This window comes from Numenius arquata, chromosome Z (genome assembly GCF_964106895.1).
Source record: "Numenius arquata chromosome Z, bNumArq3.hap1.1, whole genome shotgun sequence".
Lineage (NCBI taxonomy): Eukaryota > Metazoa > Chordata > Aves > Charadriiformes > Scolopacidae > Numenius > Numenius arquata.
This window is the reverse complement of record NC_133616.1, coordinates 27,241,901-27,265,306: the sequence shown is the minus strand read 5'-3', so window position 1 is coordinate 27,265,306 and position 23,406 is coordinate 27,241,901. Positions and strand designations below refer to the sequence as shown.

Below are 23,406 nucleotides of genomic sequence, written 5' to 3'. Positions count from 1 at the left end.
CAGCTTCTGGCAGCTTCTCACAGAAGCCACCTCGGTAGTCCCCCCACTACCAAAATCTTGCCACATAAACCTGATACAGGATATCAAGTCTTCTAACCCCTCTGCTTCACAGTAGCAAACCATCAGTGTGTCAGGCTTATCTGTCAGTTCCCAGCCACCCGTTGCCAGGCCCTCCTTTAGCCATGTGGTGGGGGACATGTATCTACAACAATGGAAGACTCTCCCAAAAATCACCAAAAAAGCAAGTGTAAAAGAATTGGCTATTGAATTTTTTCCTGCTGTGACAGCATTATCCCGCTCTTGCTCTGTCTCTCTCTGAAGCCCTTTGGGAGGAGTTAAAAGCAATTAAATGCTACGCAGTTAGAAAGACCTGCCAAAATTAATCTTAAAAGCCCGCAGTACTACAGATTCCACACTTCCACACACAACTTACTCCAGTGCACAACCATCTTTGCTTCCCTGCCCACTCCATCTCTAACCTAAACATCTTCCAATGGGATTTAAAATGATCACCTCTCTGCCCTTTTCAAAGGAAGGTTTATGTATTCCCTTTCCTTGCAGAGTAACTTTTATTATATTTGAAAATCTATGCTTTGTTGCTAAGACAGGGAAAGGAAGTGTTTTCCTTGAGGCCTAACTAAAATTTTTAAACACTTTTCTGGGCCATTCACTATATGTACACTTCTGCATTACCTATAGTTAAGAGACTAGGCCATGTAAAAATCAGATCTAGGGTTATACTTAGCTCACTGTGCAGTTCCGTGTTACAAAAAAGCCAGCTGATCAGGCGGTCCTGTTAGCTAAGTTGCTTAGAGGTAAGAAATATCAACTAACAAGGCTTCAAGAGGAAGTCAGGCAGGTGATACATGATTTGCTCTTGACAGATGCCTGTTACCTATTTACTATCTTGTAGTACTTATTAAATGCCTATTTCCCATAGATTTTGTCAACTAACATCAATCCCATTATTTCCCCCCATTTTTCCACTGCCCTTTTGTGTTTTTTTTTTAAAGACAGGCCCCATGGTAATAACCCTGAATTAACTGAACATGAAAGGCAAGTTCTCTAATATGCATTTTACCAAGAGCAAATAAAGCACCTGAATCACATGTGATCTGATCTTTTCTCAACACAGAACAAATCAAGCTCTTGCCAATGAACCCTTTTCGCAACCAGGAATGAGTTCACATTTTATCTGCATTGATAACTTGGCAGACTTCAGTATGTAACTTTCTGCTATCATCTGTTAGGTTTTCCTCCCCACTGAGCTATGGACAAACTTCCTTGGTTTCCCTCTTGCTATAAATGCTTTCATTGTCTTCTGTAGCTGCATCTAGCAGAGACCACAAACCATTACCCACAATGTGTCAGGTCTGTCCTTTATTCTTCTAACTCAGATGAGTTTCTGCCTCTCCTTACACTTGCTGAAAGCTTCTCCATTTGTCTTCCCTTCACTTTCTTCCTGTAGATTTCGACTCATTTCATTTAGATCTCCTTTTTTCACTGTTTCTAGTCTAGTGTTCACTTTCCTCCTTATGCTCAGAGGCAATTATAAAATGGTACAGCTCTTAGCCAGCCACCTGACAAGACACTGGAGGATAAATAGGGATTTTCATCAGTAACAAGCTAAGGACCTGTGCTGAGGCCTGCAAATGTCCTACTGCCCTTTCATAACCAAGATAAGGCAAGAAAGAGGAATGTTTTAGTCATGCAGGGAAGCAGGAAGCAAATAGGAGTTCACTATTTACCCTCAGGACCTAGAGCAGGTTGGAGAACTTCAGCTGCTTTTTCCTAACACCCCCACCCCACAGCAGCCTCGAGCAGCATACATACCTAAACTGAGAGGGCACTGGGGAACAAAACCCAGACTGACATGACATTTCAAATGGGAATACCACATTTATAGCACTTTCAAAGGTGAGCTGAGCAGACTTTAAGAGTCTGTGGCAGAGGCCATCTGTGCGAGCACCAAGAGCTGCTCCCAGAGCCAGCATTAAAAAAAAAACAAACCAAACCAAAACCAAACCCACCCCAAAGAGTTAAATCATAATTCCATGCAAGAATATGGTGCAAGAAATAGGCCTCCAGCTTCCCCAAATGTCTGTATGTCTCCCAAGCTTTCTTCCAAGGCACCTGCAGATAATCCTGCCAAAATAAAGATGATTGCAAGTATTCAAGTGTCCCAGATCTTTCCGTATAAAACCAACCAATACTAGCTCTTAAATTCTAAATAAGCAAGAACGGTTTACATGAAGAAACATTTACTTGGCTACAGTTACTGAGGAAGTTCGTAGCCAGCTCAGGTCTCATGAGTCATAGCTGACTGCATTGCCACAAAACCCTTCCTGCTATACAGCTCTCAAGCCCAAGGTATTAATGAAACAAGCTTCAGAGCAGTATCTGCTTGAAAAATACCAGTTCAAGTGCTTAAGGCAAACCACACAGGGAAGCTTAAGTGTTTTTATATACTTCATAACCTTCAAGAATACTCCATGCGAAAAAAAAACCACCAAAACTTGAACAAAGAAACTTTTGCTTGCTCTCTCGCTACTCTAAATGGAAGTTCTTCTTTTCCCTACAAGACGAAAGCTGGGGTGGTCCATAGTAGATCCAACTCAAGTCTGCACATCACAGCTATTAAAGTGTACTTCTGCTGCTATTTCCATTGCAGAACTAAAAAACTTATCTATGGTTAACTTATTTTAATTTTTTTTTTTTTTTTTAATTTTGAAGGTTCTTGGTATTAAGAAAATACTGAGCAGGGCACTAGGACACAAGACAAACAATAGACGCCTTCAGAAAATGAGAACCACCATTCATTAGCTCTTTCTCAGACATGAATGTCACTAGTGTAAGTGTGACAGGGGTTATGTAGCCTGACTCCACAAGTTTGCTGTTATTAACAAAATAATACCATATACTGCTGTGACAATAACTGTAGTTTACAAATATACCAAGGTTATAAATTATAATAACACATTGAGTGAGGACAATATTGTACTTAACTAATTTAGCAGTACAAAGCTATACATCCCTGAAGCATTAACATAGCAGTTTGTTATTGTTTTTGTGATTCCAGTAAGTCTTTTTTTCATACAAGATTAAGAAAAATTCAACATAGCTGCACACTGATTCTGCGCACAGCTAAATGTGAAAGTCTGTTCAGCTCCTGAATACAATTCTTGAATTTCTAGATTCCAGTCATATTTAAGCCAGATTCCAAAAACCTCTAATGCTAATTCCTGTTCATCCTGCTAGAACTCTACATTATTTGCTTTTCTGTGGACTGAGTTATCACAGCCATAAAAGCTTGTAGGAGAACTCTATTGATAAAAGAGTAATTTTACAATGACGGCCAATATTAAATACTACTTGTTTTATTCCCTCTAATAAAACTATTGCAAAATTGTGATAAATCATTGCTTTAGAAAAGGCATTTTGTAAAGTGCTGCATTTTGTTTAAGTAATTGGGCTTCACAAAATTCTCTTAAGGGAAAAAGGTTGAATGATCGGAATTTCTCTGATGGTCAGCTTTCTATCATTAGCACAGACTGTAGTACTAGCTTTAAGCTAACACCTGAAACCTGACATTTCCCCCTTTCTCTTAGTGCAGCTCAAAGCAAGTTAACAGAACTTCTCGTTCTTTTTTCCATGAAGGCTTGAGGATTGTCTCAGCTAAGTGGTCCTTAACTGAAAATTAATAAAATTAAAATTTTTGTAATCAAACTGAAATATTTTTCTTCAAAAATGGTCTAAATATACTTGTCTTATATCAGGATATCAAAAGCTATTAAAAATGCTAATTTTCAGCTTTTAAAAAAAACAAAAAATGCCTTATATAAGTAAAACTGACTTAACATATGATTATTCTTCCTATATAAGTGTAAAGTGTTTTGCATCTATTCCATTGATGCAAATGCTGTAACCCATGCTTGCAGTTCTTTGGTGTTTTGTGGGTGTGTTTTTCTTTGCAAGTAGGATGTGTATAGGGACAAACCACTCCAAGATCTCACTTCTCCACTTATCTGAGTTAGTGCATTTTGTCTTTTGCTACATCTGATGGGACAATACTGGAATACCACTTAGCAACTCTGATGTCTATCTGCAAGCGTCTTCCCATTCACAAGCCTGAAAAATCTCTTAAAGATAGCAGTCTTCACCAATCGCAACTTAAATAGCCCTTATAAAAGTGGTCATGAAAAGTTATACCCTGGAAAATGAGATGCAAGCCAGGCTATCATAACCAATGTTTGCTGCTCAGAGCTGCATACACAATCTTTTCACACATGAACAGCCATGTCACTTTTCTACAACACAAGGTACAATTTATCCACTGTTTTGTGGATTTTTCTTTTCCACCATCCCCACGGAATTCAGACAAAAAGTGTCCCTTCTGCAACTTCCTGATATCCTCCAGTTACACAGTATCTGAAGAAACTACTACTTCCTCCACAAAAAAATTCAAAGCAGTTACCATATATCAAGATCTACAGACTGGCCTGTATGTTCTCATAGGTCACTCAATATGTTCTGGACCTGAATGTGTTCACTCAAATGCCAAAATCCCCTCCAACCTCTCTAGTTTCCAACAGGAAATCCAGAAAATCATTCCAGGACAATGAAATCATTCCAGAACAAGAAAGAATAGAGGGGGACAAGCAATTATCAGAATACACTAAATTGCATTTATACCATGGTATTACTTTTGAAACAGACGCAAGTTCAAAAGAGGACCATGTTCACACATAAGCAAGGGAACCTCCTCACAGCAGAAGGCAGCAAACTGGATAAAGGGAGAAATGTATTTGATAATTTAGGAAGCAATGGACAAAAACACTATCATGTTAAACAGAGAGAAGGTGTAACATCTTATATGATGAGCTATAGAAATATGGTGCAGAGGACCTTAAAAAGTCACCTGATGCAGCAGAAAGCGGAAGCCAGTGAAAGCAATGTAAAGTAACAGGTAACAAGATCAAATGAAACTAAAAATCTCTTAACTCCACCATTTTCAGTATTGTAGCATGTATTAAAATGAGAAAAGTATTGCAGCTATTGAGAAGTGAAGCTAACACCAAAATGCGTATATTGACTGTGGAGAAAAAGTTAAAAAAAAAAAAAAAAGAAGCTATCTGATGCCAGGAAGGAAAAGTTGTATCAACATGATCTATATGTACTTATGTTCAGACGCTAATAATATCCAAAGATAAAAGGTTTACTTTAAGATTTGTGCTGCATGATTGAAGGAATTAATTTTAAAAGTAAACATGAAAACTGCATTTCAGCTCCCATGTAAAACCAGTTTGGAGTTGGCAGAGGCTATGATTATTCAACTAGAAAAAAAAAAGGCAAGTGAAAAACCTCAGCCAAGTTTCAAAAAGTGCACATCTTAAAATAATTTTGTCTAAAGCATTTAATTCATGACAGATCCAAACTATAGAGGAATTATGTTCCCTCCCTACAAAATTTAAAATGGCTGAAAATGTGCTAACTTATGAAAAACCACTGAGCAGAAAAGATAGTGAAACGAAGTACCACAGAGATTATTTTAAAGTTGTATTCTATATGGTGAAGAGTACTTAAACTCATCAATGGAAAAATCCTCTCAATCAGCTGAATTGAAATACGTCTTTTACCAATGAACAGTATGCTTGGTAAGAATTTTATCAGACCAGTCTTTTGTGCACTATTAAATACTAGGGAGAAGCATTTAGTCAAGTTAGCAGATTTCTTTCTGGAGTCACTGCTCATTTTTCAGCATACAGCCTGAACACTGCTATTCCAAATGGTCCACTCCTCCTTGTATCCTTTGACATTATTTCCTCAGACTGAGCATCATCAATGTATTTTCCTCTAGAGACCTATTCCTTTCCCCAAAGTTTGAATACGTGCAGCAAAATCCTCCCTCTGCTTCGGAACAATACTTGTCCCTTCTTACTCTTTCAAACAAGTGAACTACTTACAAGCTATGTCTATAATGACTCTCTAGACTACTGTATTAGCTTGACCCTGGCTAGCTGCCAGACCCCTACCCAGCCACTTTCTCACTCCCCCTCCTCAGTTGTACAGCAGAAGAAAGAAGATGAAGCACTTGTCGGTCAAGATAAAGACAGGGAGATCACTTACCTACTGCCATCATAGCCAAAACAGACTTGACTTAGGAAAAATTACTTTAATTTATTGCCAATTAGAGTTGGATGGTGAGAAACAAAAGACAAAACTAAAAACACAGGCACAGTGGGATGGGGAATAATGGCTGTGGTCAGTTCATAGTGCTTTAACTCTGCCACTCCTTCCTCACACTCTTTCCCTGCTCCAGCATGGATATTCTCCATGGCTGCAGTCCTTCAGGGTAAACTTGCTTCAGCACAGACTCTCTACAGCCTGCAGCCTCCTTCAGGGCATACCCAGCTGCTATGGTAGCATCTTCCAGAGGCTGCAATATGGACATCTGGTCTGCTGTGGTCTTCTCCACAGCCTGCAGGGAAATGCCTGCTCTCCCCCCAGAAGCTGTGGGCATCTCTCCTTGGCCCATAGTGCCCCTTCTCCCCCTCCTCCTGCTCTCACCTCAGCGCACTTGCAGGGCTGTTTGTCATACTTGTTCCTCACTCCTCTTTCTCACATGCTGCTCAGCAGCATTTTTGCCCTTCAACTACATTTATCTCATGGTGTCACCAGGGCAGCTGAGGGACTCAGCCATGCCCCACAGTGGGTCAGCTGGAACCAGTCATGTCTGGTGCGAGGCAGCCCAGCACCTCCCATCCCTGCCATGAACACCTGGTTTCCCTTTCTGAATTCCAAAATCCAGGCAAAACCTAATAGAAACATTGGACTAGAATGCTTTGCCTTTCCTTGCTGCTATTCTGAAGCAATAAGGACCCACTTTTTAATTACATATGCTGGCTGTATCTATTTATTTTTAGACATAGGAAAACCTTACTACAAACAAGCAAGTAAACAAAACATCTTTATGCCTACCAAAACAGAGATGATCCTTTTAGGTGGCAAAACACAGGACTTCTAATCATTTGCTTATTAAAAACAAAAACTTTCTCATGGCACATTATAAATGGCATACTTACACACACAGAAATATCTTATCAAGAAAATAGGCTTAAAAATATGAAAGCCTATTAAATATTTTTTTCATTCTTTCCTACTACCCAAACATTTCAGTTCAGGTCTTAGGTTAGGATATTTGCCTTTCAAAATGCCTTTCAACACTGCTTTTTCTTTTAAATAATAATTGTCTTTCCAAAACCTATCTGAAGTAGAGGCCCACTGCACCCGTGAAAGCAGAAGCATGCTGAGTAGAATTTTGTATTAACTTGTTAGCATGCTATGCAAACTTAATAAAATTAGCTTGGTTTATAATCTACTGCAGAGAAGCTCTCGCATCTGAGAAACCTTTTAAAATTTGGAACAAGTGAATATTGTATGTGTTACTTTAGCAGTGAAACCACATTTAAAATCTGAAACCTACAGTTCTCAAGAGCAAACCTGGCCAAGCTGTTTTTTTGCACATCCAAAGAGATTCACATACAGGAGTGATCACATAAAAATATTTTTTAGATTTTTTGTGGGGAATCAACTATCCTATTATCTTACACCACCTGTTTTGTTAATTAATATTTTATCTAATTATTTCCCTTAAATAATGTGGCATTACTATGTAGTACCAAGTCACAGTGTATTGGTTTATATGTAAACACAACAGTGACACATCCTATTCTCAACTGCCTACTGAAAAGCCAATGACTTGTAATAGCAAGATCTAGAGTATAACAAACGTGCACTTGAAACATCAGCTAAACTTTGGTCAAAGACATGGAATGGCACTGTGTTATTAGAATAAGTGAGGGCAAGACTGGAATAGTTGTAAACCAGCACGTGTACACAGCCGTTGCGTAAAGTGATCCACTAGTGACTGTGAATACCCTATGTAAGGGCTCCACGGATTAGTGATGGGGTATCAACAGATTTAGATATGTACTGTGAGAAACCAGGATGTAAGTAATGGGCCTGTCCTGTCTAAACAAAGTCTGAAGAATCCTAAACCTTACTGAAGTCATAACAACTTGCCTTCAGAACTATCAGTTAATGACTCCAGGATATGAGATACTGAAAACGGATGCGTGCATGTTGTCACTTTGGTGGGAACCAAACCAGAGAACTGAGTCCTTTGCAGAAAAACACATTATGATGCTTCTCAGGTAACCATTAGGAGCAAAATATTTGCATTATCCATCCACAATGCATAAACCATGAAAAAAAAAAAAAAAAGGACAAAAAACCCCAAAACCCCAGAATTGTACCACCCAGAAAAACATCACCTTAGAATTGATTTGAAATCACAAAGTTAAACTCATTAGAAATCCCATCATACACAGCAAGAAGCTAGAGTTATTGATCAGGCAGGAAGCAGGCAACTTTGTATCAACTTTAGAGACCATAGAAAGCCCCTGTGTTTCACTTTTTTAAAAGTTTATTTTTACAGGACAGTCATATATAGAAGCAGGAATCACATACACATTGCTGCACCCCTAAAATCACTATTTATGTGTTGATTGGCTTTGCTGTATCTCATACTATGTACTGTGGTGTGCCACGGAAGACTCCGAAGCCCTACATATGCCAGCAGCAACAGTACAATACGGATTTCATAAGAAAACCATGAGGCAACACCGAGAGAAGAAAGATACTGTACTCTAAGAGAAAAGCCACGCTTTGCAGCACTACGTTGAGTAGCAGAGAGTAGAGTACCCTGGACTTAGCCTCACGGTGATGGGAATGGAGAGTTCCCATCCCATGAAAGCAGCAGAGCTGCAGCTGAAACAGAGGCCTGCTGTACCTGTGAAAGCAGCACACTAAGACGTAAGATTAGCTTGGTTTGAATCCAAACATAAGCACCTTAATACAGTACAACTGTATAAGCATTTCTATAAATGCCGTATTAACATCACTAGCAACAGGCGCTATGCTCACTGTGCAAGGTCCCAGTCCTGATCTGTAAGGCTCATTATCAACTTGTTATGAAAACTGGCTCTGTGAACGAGACCTTGGTACCAGGTGTCTCTTACTAGGACAAACAATTTAAGCATGAGATAACAAAGGCCTTTAAAATATGGACACGGACTAAAAGCAGAAGGCCCAGAACCATAAACAACTTATTAATGGTCAATTGCTGGTCAGGGAAAAAGCGCAACCTCCAGAGCTGTGAAGGATGTTTTTGCTCTAAGCAGTAGCAGCTACACAGCGGGAAAAAAAAAACAAACAACAAAACACCAAAAAAACCCAAAACAAACGAAACAGGTGAGCAACAGGGCATGGCATCTGCAGCAGCCTGGGAAAGTAACACCTCTCCAGCACCACACCACATGTAGATCCAGGACCAGGAGCATCAATCATTTTATAAAATATGGTTACAAAATATCCTAAATGGAGGGAGGGTGGGGATGGGGGGTGGCAGTAGAAGATGCCTACTTCAATTCTGTTCCTGACCTGTCATCCACCTCCCCCCACCCCTTATTGAACAACACTTCAGTCAGGTCACCTAGACCTCAGCAACTAGGACCATCAAGAACAAAGATATCAGGCTAACTATTATGGTACTGGCTACACGGTACTGCATACTTACAGCTAATATAGGATATAAGTCAGACACAAGACTGGCTGCTTTGAATACATAATGATAACGGCACTGTGCTATTAGAATAAGTGAGGGCAAGACTGAAATAGTTGTAAACCAGCATGTGTACACAGCCATCGCCTGAAGTGATCCACTAGTGACTGCGAATGTAAGGGCTCCATGGATTAGTGATGGGGTATTAACAGGTTAGTGTGTAAGTACTAATGTATAGTGATAATTAATGTGTAAGAACTAATTATAAGCACAAGGCATGTTGCTAATGAATATCAGCCTAAAAGCTTTTGTTCTGAAGTTTAAAATTGACCCGAATTGTCAATCTAAACCCTCCCATCACAGATGTCTCTAATTCGTTGATATATGTTAATTATATTTGTGTATATATAGATCTATATATACACATATATTTAGTTGTGAAAGAGCTTAAAATGAGAGCTTAAGAAAAAGAACAACTTTTCTCCTTAAAAGAGAGCAACATAAAAAGCTTTAAGAATGTATTAGACACTAGTCAAAATACGATCTGAGTTAATGCCTGGAGTTACAGGGTAGCAAATTCTGTTCCAACTGGCCCTTTTAACTGAGAAATGGTGAACTTCAGTTGAGTGGAAAGGCACACCAAGCAGGCTAAGCGGTGGCTGAAGTCAATCAGAATATTTGATCTAATCCACATTAACTGAAATTCATGAGGAACCTCGCAAAAGCAGCAACTGAAGTGTATGCTTAAAGGAGGAGGCAAAAAGATGGACTGGGAGAAGCAGAAACAACACTCAAGTAGTCATCTGTGAAGAAGTATTCTGAGTGTACAAACAGAAGTGAAAGGGTGGTAAATTGGCAACTTCAGCAGGCAGCAAAACAGAAGATGGCCTGGTGCAGCTGCATATTAGTAGGTGGAAAAAAAAAAAGTATTCTGACCTTTTTACTTAGCATTCTAGGAATACATACCAAAGTGAGGTCTGGTATTGTACAAATCCTCAATAGAGATGTTAAAAGTGTCATTAATGGCTATCACAAGACAGATCAATTAATCAACAGCAGGTTGCCTAGCAGGACTGTTGAGCAACACCACAACTCTGGAGGGGAATGACATACAAACCAACTGTATCCATGAACAATAAATCAATCTTAAAAAGATACACAGAAATTCAGATTGAGCAAGAATAAGAATTGGAGATACCACAGAAAAAAAATTGCTGAGGTATAAAATCATAGCTTTAACATCAAATGCAAACACTGGAATTATTTAAGTCTTGGTATAGCATCCGTGAAGAATGCTCCACAGCATGATATAAAACATGAGCAGGAATTATGATTCTGAAGTGGATGTCAAATCACGAACACTGCTAAAATTTAAATAATTCTCTTTAAAAAAAAGCAACTGAGGCAATAATATTCTAATTGATAATAAAAAGTTCACAAAAGTTCTGTTGGATTACAGCCCTAATTTTAAGTGTGTAGTAACACATTATTATGTTCAAATACTAAAGCTGAATTCTTCAGCAATATTAAGTAATTCTAAAATATTCAGCTAATGCACATTACTGATTTTTTTTTTTGACATCTTAATCATTATGAATTCTTCATCATAATATGAAGAACAGTCTCACCTGAGCTGATCTGGATGCATATTTTTCCACTTCTGACTTAATTTCTTCAATACATATTAAGGAAGAAGTCTTCCATTTTTCTACCCTGCCAAATAATTGCCTTTTACTTCCCAAGGATACTAGCACTCTATAACTTTGATAAACATAGGGCAACATTCTGACATTTTCACTTCGAACATTAACCCATTAACTGCTGTTTCAGATAACTCAAAGACATGTACAAATTTGCACAGAGGATGTGAACGCTAAAAATAATTGTCCAGGAGAATCACATCTTCCAAGCAACTTCTGCCTGCTGTGCCAGCATCAGCCCAGTGTCATTATCTCTGAGGCATCAACCCCCTTTTTCTCCGTCTCTCCTATTGCTCATTGACATTTTCTTCTCCAGAATACAATCACCTCGGGCCTTTCACATATGAGTAAGCATTCCTGACCACACTTGCCTCTGCACAGAATATCCATTCAGATTTCTCTCCCATTTAGCCAAGATTTTCCACCAGTCTGGATTTAGCTGCTAAATTATTTAAGGCACACACCAAAGCCTAAAAGTACTAATTGGCCATGTGTCCTAAGTAAGGCCCTATCTAGTTAGGGCTTGTATTCTATGTCTTAGTTTACCCAGGTCATCTTTTTAGTAGCAATTAAGGCTGAGGAAGCACTTTATCGAATTACAGAAAATGAATTATTTAATTAAATGCTCATCACTTCATACTGTAACAGATTGTTTTCCGACCTCAGACAGTTGGAAATAATATTTTCCCATGCAATTAGCAATTATTACAAATTTGCTGCTACAGGATTTCTGCCCAGGGCAAAAATTTATAGCTTAGCTTTTTTAGTAAGAGCTTTCACCAGCTAAAAGCTATCAGCTCCCATTCAGCTTAACGAGCAACATACTGAATTAAACCTCTCAGTACATAACAGCTGCAATTACATCATTCTTTTATCATAAGCAGGTCTGTTAGCAAGATCAAAGTTCGGAGCAGTAGCTAGAAAAAAGCAAATCCAAAGTTTACGCACTTGTTACACAAAGTTGATCTACTTCTATAAACTGCCACTCCAACTGCTTCCGAAATACCACTACGTCTCACATTTTATAAAATTTAAAAAAGAAACACGTCAACATACTGTTAATGTCAACGTACATTTTTTAGTCTGCTTTGCGAGACGTGATTCTTAAAGCTAAAAGTTTTAAACAATACTACTAAGAATATTTGTCTAGCACTGACATCTCTTTCAATTAAAAATACACTTCTTTATTCTAAAACGTAAGTATTTGTAGAGTCTGAAGTTTCCATGAAAAAAAGCTTTCATAGGAAGCTTCTGTACTTGTTTAAATTGACAAATGTATGAAGCTTCCTCTGTTAAGCTGTCAGTCTATTTTTAAAAACGTCAACCTGTACTTCCTCTCACAAGTGGCAAATTATTAATGGTGGCCAGTGTCATATTCTAAACCAGAAATACTGCTAGAGTGAGGAAGGATGGCAGTTCAACTGTTTCTTTAAAAAGTGGGGTAAGTTTTTTTTTATTATTAGTGGCTGATTACTGGATAGAACCATCTCACTCTTTCTTCAGACTATGTGTAAGGAAATGAGAAGTTTAAAATTGGAAACTGCCAGTTTAGCTCTTTCACATATAGCGTTCTAGTTCTTTCATGAACTGGAACACGTTTATACCAGCCCTAATTTATAACATGAATATTTATTAAGTTCTTCACAAGAGCAATTTATTGTTATAAAAAAAGCTAGGACAATTCACTAAGCTGTCTCAGGCAGACTTCAGTTTTCTATCTTCTTACCTGTACTGAGCTCCAGATATTCACAATAGATATTCAAGAATTCTACCCTTTTGGAAATCCATTCTGAAGGGGAATGGCTTGCAACTTTAATATTAATATAAAACATCATTATTGCCTTCATTAAGCATCAGTGCTCTCTAATTACTGTTTCTGGAAAAAAAACCCTAGTTTACTGAAAATATCCCCATTATGCAAACTGAATTTATTGCTTAGTCCTGGTCCAGGCACTTCCACAGAACTATCTAAACATCTCTTCACAAGACAGTAATGACAAAGGGTTCTAAAAAAAAAGACTAATAACCAATAGCATGTTTCCACTAAGATTTTGACATGAGTATGTATCATCACAGTATAACCAAAACCAAGGAAAATCATTGCATCACAGTAATTGTATCTTGTTTAAACTACTAAATTAGAAATCAAGAAGATTTCCAAAATCAGTAATACATACATAAAGGAAGATGAAGACTAACCACTGCATTATAACAACATGGCAAGTATGAATCCCATCTGAAGATAAACTGAAGTTCAAGTTGGAACATAGGTTTTGCAACTCTTCCTGTATATGTAAGTCACCTCTAGTGACAAAAAATACAAAGTTCACACATGACTGAGTTTAAGCATTCTTAAAATTTAACAAGCATGACATTTCTCTAAGCATTTTTCAAGATCCTCCATGTGGATCCGTACTCAAGAGCTATCCTGACCAGCCAAATCCTTTCTGTAAAAAAAACCTAGAACTCATGAGATAAACAGTTGATTGTTAAGATTTGTAAACAGGTTTGAAAATCTATTAATATAAATTACCACCAGGATTAAATTAGTGCTGGCCTTTCTGTGAGACTGCCTGAAGCCGGCGGGGGGAGGGAGGCGCACACAGCAGATGACCTCAAGAGTTCCATGTTAAGTTATTCTATGCATACCATATTATCCTTGATGTATCACACTGTGACTGCATGAGTTAGTGCAAGTCGCTGTACAGAAGCCACAATGGCACTATCAGAACAGAGACAGTAATCAAAGAAAAGACAATAAAAGCTGAAAGGCCAATTTACCTTGAAATTGGACTTCAGCTTTACAGAGCATTTCTGTTTGTTCTTTTAATGACACAGCCTACACCTTACAACTTCAAAGCTGAATCGAACAGACCCACCAATACAGGACTGCCATCAACATCCACTCCTAAGCCTGTACACAGAAGTCCCCATTGAAAGTTTGATTTTAGGAATGAAAGGGGGCATCTTTAATAAATGCCATCTGCCTTGGACAACCAACTACAGCAGTAATTTTAGATTTTCAGGCTAGATTAATATAACAAAGCATAAATATGTGTCTATCTTTTTATCATACCCATAATTTCTTCTCATTTCTTGACCACACAGCAGAACTTTTAACTTAAGTTCAAGCCTCCACTCTGTTATGAAACAATTAAACACCTTCAAGGTGTTTTTCCTTAACTGGCTAAAAGCAACTTAGTGAGCATCATGTACTGACTTCCATTGTCCTCCCCCATAACTTAGTTCACACGGCCAGTTCTTGACAGTTCATTACGTGATGTCATCCAGTGAGTACACAATAAACATTCATCCTTTAGTCCTCTATTCCAGAAAAAAATCAGCTCTTTTCAGTCCCAGTGGTTAATAAAGCAAGTAGTACAACCACATGCCATCTTTTTCATTCAATTAAAGACTATTGTCACAGGAACCTACCTGTTTTGGAGGAATGACATAATTCTACGCTTGAAATACCTGCAGACGCTATTTTAAGAAGCTAATTTAACAAGTCTTCCTCGTTAAATAAAGAGGGTAGAGACAAGTGTCGTCTTATAAAATATCCCTGTAGAATTATCTGTCTATCAATCTCTGCCCAATATGATAGGAATGATAAAACAAGAGCAGAAGCGATCGTGGCTTTCTGAATGCAACTTTAATGTCTCCATACTATGACTTATCATTAGGCTGATCTTCATTGCTGGAAGTACAGTAAGACTACTCAGCGACAGCAGCTTTCCACATTTGTGCTTATACATCAACAAAACATGGACATTCTACACTAGTAGTAACATTTACTACACACAGAAAATCATTTAATTCCTTGTTGAATCCAAAAGTGCATACCTAATCTGAGTGCATAAAAGAAAGCTTCATGAAAATCCAATCACCCTTTCCTACAAGAAAATATTATGGCCAACAACCATCAAATTTCATACCACTCATGTCCTGCTTTGTACTGAAGGAAAACTTACTGAAATACACCAGGTTAGCAGACAGTATGCCTGACTCTAGATCAGCAAGATTAAAGAAATCTAAACTTACAGTAGAGTGAAAGACTGTTGAAAAATATTCATGATTAAAATCAACCACATAAATCAGTGCTACTGAACATTAAGCCAGTAAGAAACCTGACTCTCCTCTCTACCAAAGTAATCACATGACAGAGTAAAGAGTTACGTTCCACTAATAGCAAAAGTAGTTTTCATACATTATCATCTCAACATTTATTTTATCAGCTACTGGTGTTCTCCTATACATTTAAATACATGCTAGTAAGCATATAGCTAGTAAGACATTACAGGACATGAAATTAAAGATTAACTACATACTTCAGGAAGAATATTTTAAACATTTATATTTAAGCATAATTAATTTTCTATTAAAAAAATAAGTCAAAAAAATATTAAATTTGCTAACAAACAACTATCAAACCAGAAGCATTCATGCTAAAATTCCGGCTTAGAATAACTTCTGAAAAAATAAGAGATGGAATAATAGCATGACAGTTTCAAAAGTGAATTTCTATATCCTAGAGCCATGAAATGACCCAAAAGTATTCCAGAAACTCTAATACTTATAAAACAATCACTTTAACTGCAGCTAAAAATAATTAACAGGAGTTTACTAGGTTTCAGAGAGCGATCTCAAACCGCAATCAAGCAATTAAACTGTCAAATACCACTCACAAAGCATGAGGCTGAATGAAAATGTAACAACTAAAATAACAGATTAACTTTAAGAACTGTGCTCACTTTTCATTCTTTCTACTCAAAAACCTCAAGAACTGAAAAAAATTCAGATTAAACTCCAAGTTACCAGATGTAACAAGTGCCAGATAGCTTTTTTTTTCCTCCTCTATCTGTAAGAAGTTCCAGTGTTACACGCTTCCTAGTCAGAAGATAAGCTTGCCAACTTCCTTTCACGAAGTGCAATGTACCAAAACATTCCAGCAGCAATCGAAGCATCACTATAATCTCTCACTCCACCACCACAACTGGAATTCAGGCTGCTGAGGTGTGCTCAACAGCATGCTTCCAGATGTCCCTCGATCCGCTTTGTTGCCACCACCTTCCTGTCTCTGCCTGGTTGGCACGTTAAGCCTCATGCTACTGAACTTGAGTGTTTTGAAAGTCCACATCAGAGGCTGGTATTACTAGAGACTCCCAAAAGTACACTTAAACCAGAATTCCTAGAGACTGCTGTTGCCCATGATATATACCTGAATAAGTTAAATCATGAACAAGTTCTAAAAGTTTAAGCAGTTTTAGAAGTTTTAAAATAAATGAGGTGATCTGTTTTAATTTTTAGATGACTGCAATACCTGACATTTAAATGTAAAAATCTGCTTTTTCTTCCCAAGCTTTTCTCCAAAATAGATACATTTGATGCCATCAATCCAGTCTTTTTTTTTTTCTCCCCAAACCAAGATGTTTTTAGTAAAATTCTGTTTGTAAGCTGAATGTAAGAAAGAAAACTTTCCATTTGTCACCCGTAATCCAGTTTGGAAAAAAAACAAACACCACATTTAGTGGAATAAGAACATAAATAGTAAGATTTAATACTGCTACTCTAAGAACTTGTATGCTACACAGAAGTCCAGCTATTTTTCCCTAAATCACATAACTGGACTATTTAACAGTAACACAGACACATGCTTTTTTGGCAAGCATAATTAATACATAATTCTGAAAGCCACAAAAAGCAGATTTTTTTTCTTTATCTTCTAAGGTCAATTAATCTTCATGAGATTTCATTTATATGTAGGCTCTTTATTCTTAACAGTGTAATACCGGATCTTTTAGCATTAGACAAAAATAGCAACACACTAACTTGTTCAGAGGAGGAAGCACGGGATAGAACATTTTCTTTTGGAAATGTTCTACGAAGTCATGTTCAGAAAGTACAGTCAAAGAACTACTATCTTTTCTCTAGTGCAAAGTGTAAAGACTGTGACATGTATTACCTCCTTTGGGAAGCTGGTCCGGGGTCTTAGACTAACCCCTGGAAAAAAACTTTCCAGCCTCCAGAGGCAAACCGTATCCCTACCCACAGAAACCTCTAACATAAGAGATTAAAAGCTGCTTAGTGCAGCCGCAAATGAGAACAGCTTGTTTTCTTATTAGGAACTCCTTGCCCTGCTCCACAGTGTTCCACTGATACCACTAATTTTCATAATACATGACCTAACAGAATTTTCCATACCCATGTTTGCTTTCACCAGACATTAGCCTACAAATATGTAACACCTCAAAACATGAAAAGACAGAAATAATGAAATAGCACTTACTGTAATCACAGCCTTGCTCAAACAGATAGAGCCTCTGCAGCCATATTCTGTTTCATCTTCAGACTTGTAATAACTGAGTGTGTTGCTTTTCAGAACTACCCATCGATCCTGCCACCCATGAATGTAATTGGTCCACTGTAAAAAAAAAAATAATTTCCAAAGATCAGCTAATAGAAAAATAACAATAAAAGACAGTGTGGTTGATATTTCTCAGGCTTTCAAGCACCAGCAGAAAAAAAGCAACTTATTTTAAGAGTTCTTCCCAGTTGAGAACTCTTGGCTACACACTAGTGCTTTGATCTTCAATCACAGTGCAAAAATTATAAATTAAATACAAATGGAAACAAAACCATTAAAAATTATTTTATCATGCATGCATTTCTTTGATCATCACTACCCTTCTTTGACAAAAAGCTCTGAGAAATAAGCTCTCTTCAGCATTTAAGTCTAACCATTATTCACCCTTTTGTAATACATAAATAGGGGGGAAGAATGTTGAGTAACAGGCTTGCTTCCACATTATACTACATGTATTAGTTAATGCACATCCCATAACTACATGTTAGCTCTAGTAATAACAAGAGGAGGTCTAAGGAGAAAACAAATTCTATAGCTGAGAAATTCCTAACAATTTTCAAGTGTAGGTAAGACCTTGATTTGCTCTCCAAAGATAAAGCCCTTTTTGATGCCTTAATACATCAAACCATTAAGTTCAGTATTTCTTAAAGAAAGCCTCAGCTATGCTCAGTACATGAACTGGTAGCACAAGCTGTCATGAAGGTATATTATTTCATGCCTTCCTCTTTTCCTGTCTCTCATGTTCCCAGCTCCTCCCAGGTGTGAAAGGCAGAGTCCAAAGTTATCTTGGGCAAAAGAGCAAGGAACAGGGAGGAAAGCACCTTCCCTTCTCTGGCAGAGTTAAGTGAGACAAATATAGCAGTCAATCTTGCATTTGCTGTTGCAATCAACGCTTGCTGTTGCAATCAAAATGTGCCATGAATTAAGAGACTCCATAAAGTATACTGGGTAGGCACACTTCTTTAGCAAAGAAAAGATGACTCTTTTCAAACATCTAGATTCTTGTGCTTTAAGAAGGAGTTTTCCATGTTTAAGTTCTTTCCTTGTATCCACCTTAAATTTGTTAGCAGGAAATACAACGGAAAAAACCCTAGAGTTCTGAAACATTTAAAGAGACCAGCAGGACGTACTTCTAATAACCTTCTATTACCAAATTACCCTGTTTCCTTCAAAGCAAAGAAAGTTTCCTTCTCTTTACCAAAAGGCAAGAACAACTGAAACACTACAGGCACACTGAGAACTGCAGCCTACTTATATTACTTCAGAAGTAAATTATACACAGTTATTAAAAATAGATATTTCCTCAGTAGAAAGTTTGGTATGCTACCAGTTCATTTCAATTAGTTTGTCTCAAGCATTACCGAGGCATCAACTAACAAAAGGTAAACTTATCCCTCAAGCATATTCACTGCAACAGGTTTCACCATACTTGACTATTTGGATTACATACCGTGTTCTCACAGGAAAGGCAGAGTCAGCTACACTCAGCATAATCATCCAGAAAAATAAAAAGTTTGCACATACCTAAGTTACAGAATGTCAGAAACCATGGCTTCACACGCTATGCCAGTAAGAAACAGTACCCGGACTTAATAAAGTATTTAATTTGCCAACATAAAAATCATTTACATCCCACAAACACTAAAGTTTCTAGTGATAGAAGCACCTAATCAAAGGAAAACTTTGCAATGAAAAAAACCAAACAATAGAACTACACTAAACTAAAACCTCACACTTTAAATGCTGTAATATCTCGCATCCACCTCACCCTCTCCCATCCACTATTAGAAGACAAAATCTTACAAATGAAAGCCAAGACCCTTCTTTTCTCCTAACCGTTCCTCTCATCTTTGGAGTTCGAAACATTTTCAGGCTGGAAAGAGTTCACCGAGTCTCTCACAGAAAGCAGAGTCCTAGACCCGTTATGCCTGTTTTCTCAGCATCCAGGGCCAGTTTATGATCTCTGTATCCTGTGACCTGTGCCTCCTACGCTGCCTTGTGTTCAGCCTTATCGTGTGGGACAGGAAGAAAATCCAAAACATAGTGTTACACAGTGTCTTAATTCTAAAGATGTTTCAACACTACTCTGAAGGTACTTTCTGTAATAATAACAAAAAAAATCTGTGTTCAAACTCAGTAATTCAATATTCAACTTTAAAGTACTCCTAGAAACAAAATTCCCCAGTATCACCTCATGCCTACTTGCAAGTCATCTTATTTTCAGTGATAAAAGAGAAAAAAAATGTTTGTTTTTAAATAGGGAAACAAGCTTTAGTGCCATTTTCCTCCTGCTCCTCCCGAATCTCTTGCTGCAGGAGTGTTTCAGTGCCCAGTTTCGATACTCGGACCAAAGCCTGTGCCTCTCCCGTGCTGGTGCCCGCTCCTGGGGAGGGACCGTGGGCTGTGCCTGCCTTCGAGAGTTCCTGGGGGGCCAGCGGGGTGCAGCGGCCCCGGCCAGGAGCCTGAGGCGCGGAGGAGACGCCCTCCCCAGACGTACCCGGCCGCCGCCGCCTCCCGGGCCCGGCTCTCCGCAACCTCAGGCCGGGCAGCCAGCGGGCTCAGTGCGGGGGCAGGGGGTGCCAGGGATCCCCGGGCCGGGCAGCAACAACGCCTCCGCTAGCCGCGCCCGCGGCTCTCCCCCAAGGAAAGGCTTCCTCCCGGGCCGGGAGGCAGCTGTGCGGAGGCGGAGGGGGGCCCGGCGGCGGGGATGTGCCGGTGGCTGAGGGAGGAGGGGGCGCGGGCGATTGACGGCGGGCGCCGCGGCGGCTGCCTGGCAGGCTCCCCGCCGTCAGGTGGCGGCTGCCCCAGCCGTGCCAGCGCCTCCCGCGAAGCCTCCCGGGTCCCCCCCGTCAGGCCCCTCCACCGGCTCCTCGGCCTGATCCTCCGGAGCGGGCAGGAGACGGGGGACGGGGCTGACAACCGCGAACCTGGGGAGGGGCGCCACAGCACGGAGCGGAGAAGCGAAAGGCCGAGGGCTGCGGGGAGGAGGCTTACCTTACTGAGCACCCCGCAGAGCTCAACAGGCAGCCCGAGCTCGGTCTCGGGGTCCTCCTCGGAGCCGGAGGAATTCCAGCTCTGGTTGTCCGACATGGAGACCCTTGGAGCCGCAGCCACCGCCGAGCAGGGAAAAGCCGAAGCGGCCGCCGCCCACAGCAGCCGCAGCCTCCTCCTGCCGAAGGGACGGGAGCGGCGGGCTCCACCTGAAGCGGCACCGCTCCGCGCCCGCGGCTGCCACCAGCGCCGCCCGCCCCTGCCAACGACCGGCCGGTGCCGAGACGCGCAGGCTCGGGCTTCTCCTTCACGGCAGCTCCGCGGCCCGCGGCAAGAGCCGCAACATAGAGGTGGTGGCGAAGGAGAAGGAGGGGCGAGCGCGCGTCCGCCTGCCGCGCACTCCGCTCAGAGCTCCGCCGCTCCGGCCGCCGCCATCTTACGCGAAGCGGGTGCGCGGTGCCACTATTTACCCGCTCCGCCCCACTCCCTCCCGCCCTCCCTCCCCCCCCCCCCCCCCCCAGCCCCGCCCGCTGGGCCTAGCGGCGCCTGGCGGGAGTTGTAGTCTTTCCGCCCCGCGGCGCAGCGGGGAGCCCAGCCACCGTTGGCTCTCGGGAAAGGTAGTGTCTGCGGCTCGCCGGCCCTGCGTGGGGTGCTGGGAGGTGTAGTCCGCCGGCCGGTGGCTGCCATCTTGGTTCCCTCGTTTCTGAGGCGTTACCGGTGTGTGTCGCTTCCGTGCCCCCGATGAGGTGGGGAACTGCGCTGCCCCCGTGCGAGGGCGGCGGCGCCGCTCGGGGCGATGTTTGCTTTATTTTTCTGTGGGTTGGGGGGAGGGGGTTCTTTGTTGAGGTGAAGCGTCCCTCCGCCCCCGCCGGCTTTCTAGCCTGAGAGACGCGGGCTCGTCTTCCCCGCCTCAAACCGGCGGGACTCGGGGGATGGGCGCCAAAACGTTCCCTTAACAAAAATGGTGGCCGCAGGAAGGGGTGGGAGGTGCTGCCGGCTCCAGGGTGAGTCGTGAGGGGAGGGCGGGCTGCCTCACCGCGGGTAGCGGGTCCCTGCCCCGTTACGGGGCTGGCGGGCACCGGCGCCATTCGCTGGGGCCAAGAGGCCGCGGAGGCCCTCGCCTTGCGGGCGGCGGCCCGCGGGGCTCGGCGCGGCCTGGCAGGTAGCCGCGGAGTGCGGCGGCGGGCGGGCTCGGTAGCCCCCTCCTTGCCGGGAGCTTTCCTTCTTCTTCACCGGCTGTGCCCAAGGGCGTATGTGGAGCGGAGCGGGAAGCGGCGGTCGGCAGTCTGCCTCGGCTGCGAGGTAGCGGTGTCCCGGCTTCTATTTGTCTAATGTTTTCACAGTTTAGGGAAAAGAAACGATTTTATTTTTTTTTTCCCCCCTAAGACTTTCGTCTGAGCTATGCGTCCTTGCCGATTATTAGGGGTGGAGAGATATTTGTAGAAAGGTGGGGGGTGGGGGGAGGGAGAAAGGCAGTTGAACGTGTCACTTCATAGTTCATGAACAGATGTAGTGGGTGAGGAAGGACATAAGGATTGTGCTGACTCATCTCCTTTCTCGTGATTCCTTGTGAAAAAAAACAAAAAGTGTGTTAAATAGCGTTGGTTGAGGAAACTTCAGTTTCGGAACAGGCACTTCTGGTTATATCGCAAGAGCAATGGTGTACAATTATATTTTGTCTGACTTCCTACTTATGAAAAATCGTTGGGTAATTTTTCCATGTTGTGTTGCTTGAAAGTTTCCATGGAGGGTTGGTTTTTTTTAAAAAGGGCTTTTAACATTGACGCAGCTATTTATATGCATTCTCTATATATGCAGCAGCTAAAAGTTAAATAATGTTAGTACCAGCTGAAAGACTCTGGTATAAATATATTTACAATGAATGCAGCTCTGAGTGTGACTGGTAAAGGAGCACCATTGTCCTAAAGAATTAGAAATAAAGAGCAGTCACAGGCATCTTAATATTTCTGTAATCACTGGAATGCACAGAAGAATTTTTATATGAGTGTACTGTGGGTGCTATTTCAGATAATTCTGTAATATATGAAACATTGTTGAGAAACTATGTTCTTTGATTCACCAGCTGTTTGGAAAGAAACCGAGGAAGATATTTTTTCTTAGAGCCTGTTGCAATGTACTGCATCTGTTAAGCAAGCAGAGTGGCTGAATTTTGTATATATTGATTTGTATGAGAATAATTTATAATTCTTCATTGCAGTACATTGATGAGGTTAAGTGATATCACCCATAAAGCCAGTCATGTTTTCCCCATTAAACTCTGAATGAACTTCTTTCTCTAGCCTGATCTAGAGCAGGAAGTGAAGAGACATGTCTGAGCAAATAATTTTTGCAGTGATGTGCACTACATAGCCATGCACTGTTATGCTTTCAGTCTGGGACTACTCACTTAGTTCTAAAGTAACATTTTATTTATTTTTTTTTTCTCTCCAGACTATAAACTGACTCAAACAGGTATTAAAAATGCTATGGGTAGATCGTATTTCAGGTTGTTCAACAAACATGTTTGTCCTTATTAGAATATTTGTTAAATTATTAATTCTAGCTAATCTTTTTTAACCAAACTGTAAATTAAATACTGGATGCTAAAATGTTTGTCTTTTCAACTTCTCATATAATGCTTTGGCTGTGCTAACTAACAGATTTTTTTACATCTGCCACATGTATATATATACATCTGTAACACTCCTTATTTTTCCATAGCATCACCA

The 23,406-nt window shown here is 40.6% G+C and overlaps 1 protein-coding gene across 2 annotated transcripts in view; it reads right to left on the bottom strand.

Moving 5' to 3' along the window:
* CERT1 (ceramide transporter 1) overlaps positions 1 to 21,159 on the bottom strand; it is a 71,447-nt gene extending 50,288 nt beyond the window's left edge. The window contains exons 1-2 of one of the 2 annotated variants that reach the window (XM_074165836.1): positions 20,681 to 21,159; positions 17,609 to 17,743 (exon numbers count right to left, since the gene is read on the bottom strand). In XM_074165836.1, coding sequence (XP_074021937.1) covers positions 17,609 to 17,743; positions 20,681 to 20,776 — 231 coding nt within the window. In that variant the 5' untranslated portion in view covers positions 20,777 to 21,159. The remainder of the gene's footprint in view (positions 1 to 17,608; positions 17,744 to 20,680) is intronic. The other variant, XM_074165837.1, reaches the window with a different exon arrangement.
* Between the last annotated feature and the right edge of the window lie 2,247 nt (positions 21,160 to 23,406).